The sequence below is a fragment of the Berghia stephanieae genome, chromosome 11 (genome assembly GCF_034508935.2).
Source record: "Berghia stephanieae isolate SIO BIC M18660-M18661 chromosome 11, UCSD_Bste_1.3, whole genome shotgun sequence".
NCBI classification, from domain to species: Eukaryota; Metazoa; Mollusca; class Gastropoda; order Nudibranchia; family Aeolidiidae; genus Berghia; species Berghia stephanieae.
In genome coordinates, this window is record NC_088370.1 from 19362205 (window position 1) to 19364704 (window position 2500).

A 2500-nucleotide genomic window follows, 5' to 3' on the forward strand; every position below is an offset into this window, starting at 1 on the left:
CGTCCAACCCAGTTATCAATCACATGATTTGTTGCTGTCCAACGATTGGATGCTTCTAAACAAATGTAAACACGCTCCTTTGTTTTTGAAAATTGTACACATACTCATGAGTCATTCTGAACAAAATGACTAATCGTGATTCTAGATATTTCAAAAGCTGTGAATACTTTTCACTATGTGGGTCATTTTGAGCACACTTTACAAAGTGACCAATGACCTCGAGCACACGGAAAGGTAATATAGATCATGCCCATTAACAGAGCCCAACGTTAACTCTTAAGATAAGGTTACCTCCAGGGGCGTGGCTATATTGGTTGATTTGGTGCCTAGCACCGCATCCATCTTTTGAAAATGGAGTACAGCATTAAACAAAAATAATACTGTGAAGTGTTATAGATAGTTCGAAGATGACGTCATTCAGGTCTTTGTTATTGTTTTTGCCATCCGCGTTTATGAGTAATGCTCACTGAACTGTATTAACCTGACTATAAACGTTCATGGATACACTCAGTTTTGTGTGTTGGTCCGTTGTACTTCCGGATGGCAATGTTATGAGCTTCTTAGCCAAGCGCATACTATCGAAATACCACCTCTTACTTATTTGAGTAAGTCTTTTCTTTAGATTTTTTTCTCCTTTTGTAGTTACAAATATAGCATGTTTTAAGTCATTTGCTTCTCATTCTGGCACCATCTTGAACTGTAAGCAGGCCACGCCACTGGTTACCTCATGTTTTACACTTACTTCAAACGCCATTCATTTTGTACTTGTATGTTTTGAGACATCGGTTCTCAATTTCTCTCCTTAAAGATCAGAACAAATGTGTATGCAAGCGAGGGTTCACAGCGTAAAACGCGTAGGTACCCTTGTAAAGAATATAAGTATTAAATTGGTCCCAACTATCGAGAGCCTCTGTGGTGTAAAAGTAGCACGTCTGACCGGTAATCAGAAGGTCTGAGGTTCGATCCCCAGTTGAGGTTTTTTTTCCTTGTATTTTTCTTTCTTGCTTTGTCTGGCATCCTTCATACACACTTGTTCAGATCGTTATCTTACACTGGTGCCTGATCCTTAATTTCTTAATTTTCTCACCTAGAGTTCTAGGTCAATGTCCTTACGGAACATCCTTTTTTGTCATGAGCCTTATAGTGCGTGCTTTGATTGCCCTTGGGTTTTGTGCCTTCAGCGTAGCCAACTTTGCCATCGTCTCCAGTGAGTTCCCCTCTGACGCCGCCACTGTCTTCGTGAGTAAAATCAAATATATATATATATATATATATATATATATATATATATATATATATACATATATAATATATATATATATATATATATATATAATATAATATAAATTGTCACTCACATTATACGGCCGAGACGTTCGTTTCTGTGGGTTTATTCGGCCATATAATGTGAGTGACAAATTATATTTTAAATTAGCTCTAACCATCATTATCGAGCACTTTCGTACCTACGAGTACCCACCAACACTCATATATATATATATATATATATATATATATATATATATATATATATATATATATATATAAACAATGTATAATTCTCGAATTTAACAATTTTACATTAAGGTGGACAGATATCATTTCGCGTAAAAATCTATATAGGGAATGAGATTAGCGGAAGAGTAGCGTCCCTTGATTGGACGTCACCGGCGGAGAAGCTATTAGAGAGGGAACGTCAACATGGTTTTGCGCATGCGTCTCTCGTCCTCTCTTCCGGTGAAATCGGCATGAGACACTTCACCGAAAGAGAGGACGAGAGAGACGCATGTGCAAAACCATGTTGACGTTCTCTCTGTAAGGTGACGTCCAATCAAGGGACGCTACTCTTCCGCTAATCTCATTCCCTATTAGTATTACCGGATTCGTGAGGCAAAATAAATATATTAATCTGGTAGAATGCATGGTTGTATCAAGGAGAGAAAGAAATCCAATATGCAACTTAATAAGCAATGAAAAAAAACTATAAAACAAGTTCAGGCATTTAAATATCTTGGATACATAATAACTTCAGATGACAGATGCAACACAGAAATAAAACGAAGAATTGCAATAGCTAAAGATAGTTTTAATAAAATGAGTCTAATTTTTAAAAACTACAATATCTCAATGACAACAAAACATAGGGTTTTGAAGGCCTAGGTATGGTCAGTATTATTATATGGCTGCGAAAGCTGGACAATTACAGAAGACAGAAAGAAACTGGAGGCAGCAGAAATGTGGTTTCTTAGAAGGATGTTAAGAATCTCATGGACAGAGAAGAAAACTAATGAAGAAGTATTAGAGCAAGCTGAAACTAAAAGGCTATTAATTCGTACAATAAGAAAAAGACAAATGCAATTTTTAGGACACCTGAATCGACATAAATGTATTGAACATCTTGCTCTCACAGGAAAGATAGAAGGTAAAAAGAGTTAAGGTAGACCAAGAAAAACATATTTGAATAGTTTGAACAGCTGGGTGACAAAGAAAGAGAAGAGTA

The 2500-nt window shown here is 36.4% G+C and overlaps 1 protein-coding gene and 1 long non-coding RNA gene across 3 annotated transcripts in view; one reads left to right on the forward strand and one right to left on the reverse strand.

Moving 5' to 3' along the window:
* LOC144956713 (uncharacterized) overlaps positions 1–2500 on the reverse strand; it is a 224672-nt gene that overhangs the window by 143652 nt on the left and 78520 nt on the right. The window lies entirely within an intron of this gene.
* Positions 1–2500, forward strand: part of LOC144956787 (MFS-type transporter SLC18B1-like) — a 49229-nt gene that overhangs the window by 9205 nt on the left and 37524 nt on the right. For both annotated transcript variants that reach the window (XM_078887501.1, XM_078887502.1), the window contains exon 6: positions 1092–1239. In XM_078887501.1, coding sequence (XP_078743627.1) covers positions 1092–1239 — 148 coding nt within the window. The remainder of the gene's footprint in view (positions 1–1091; positions 1240–2500) is intronic.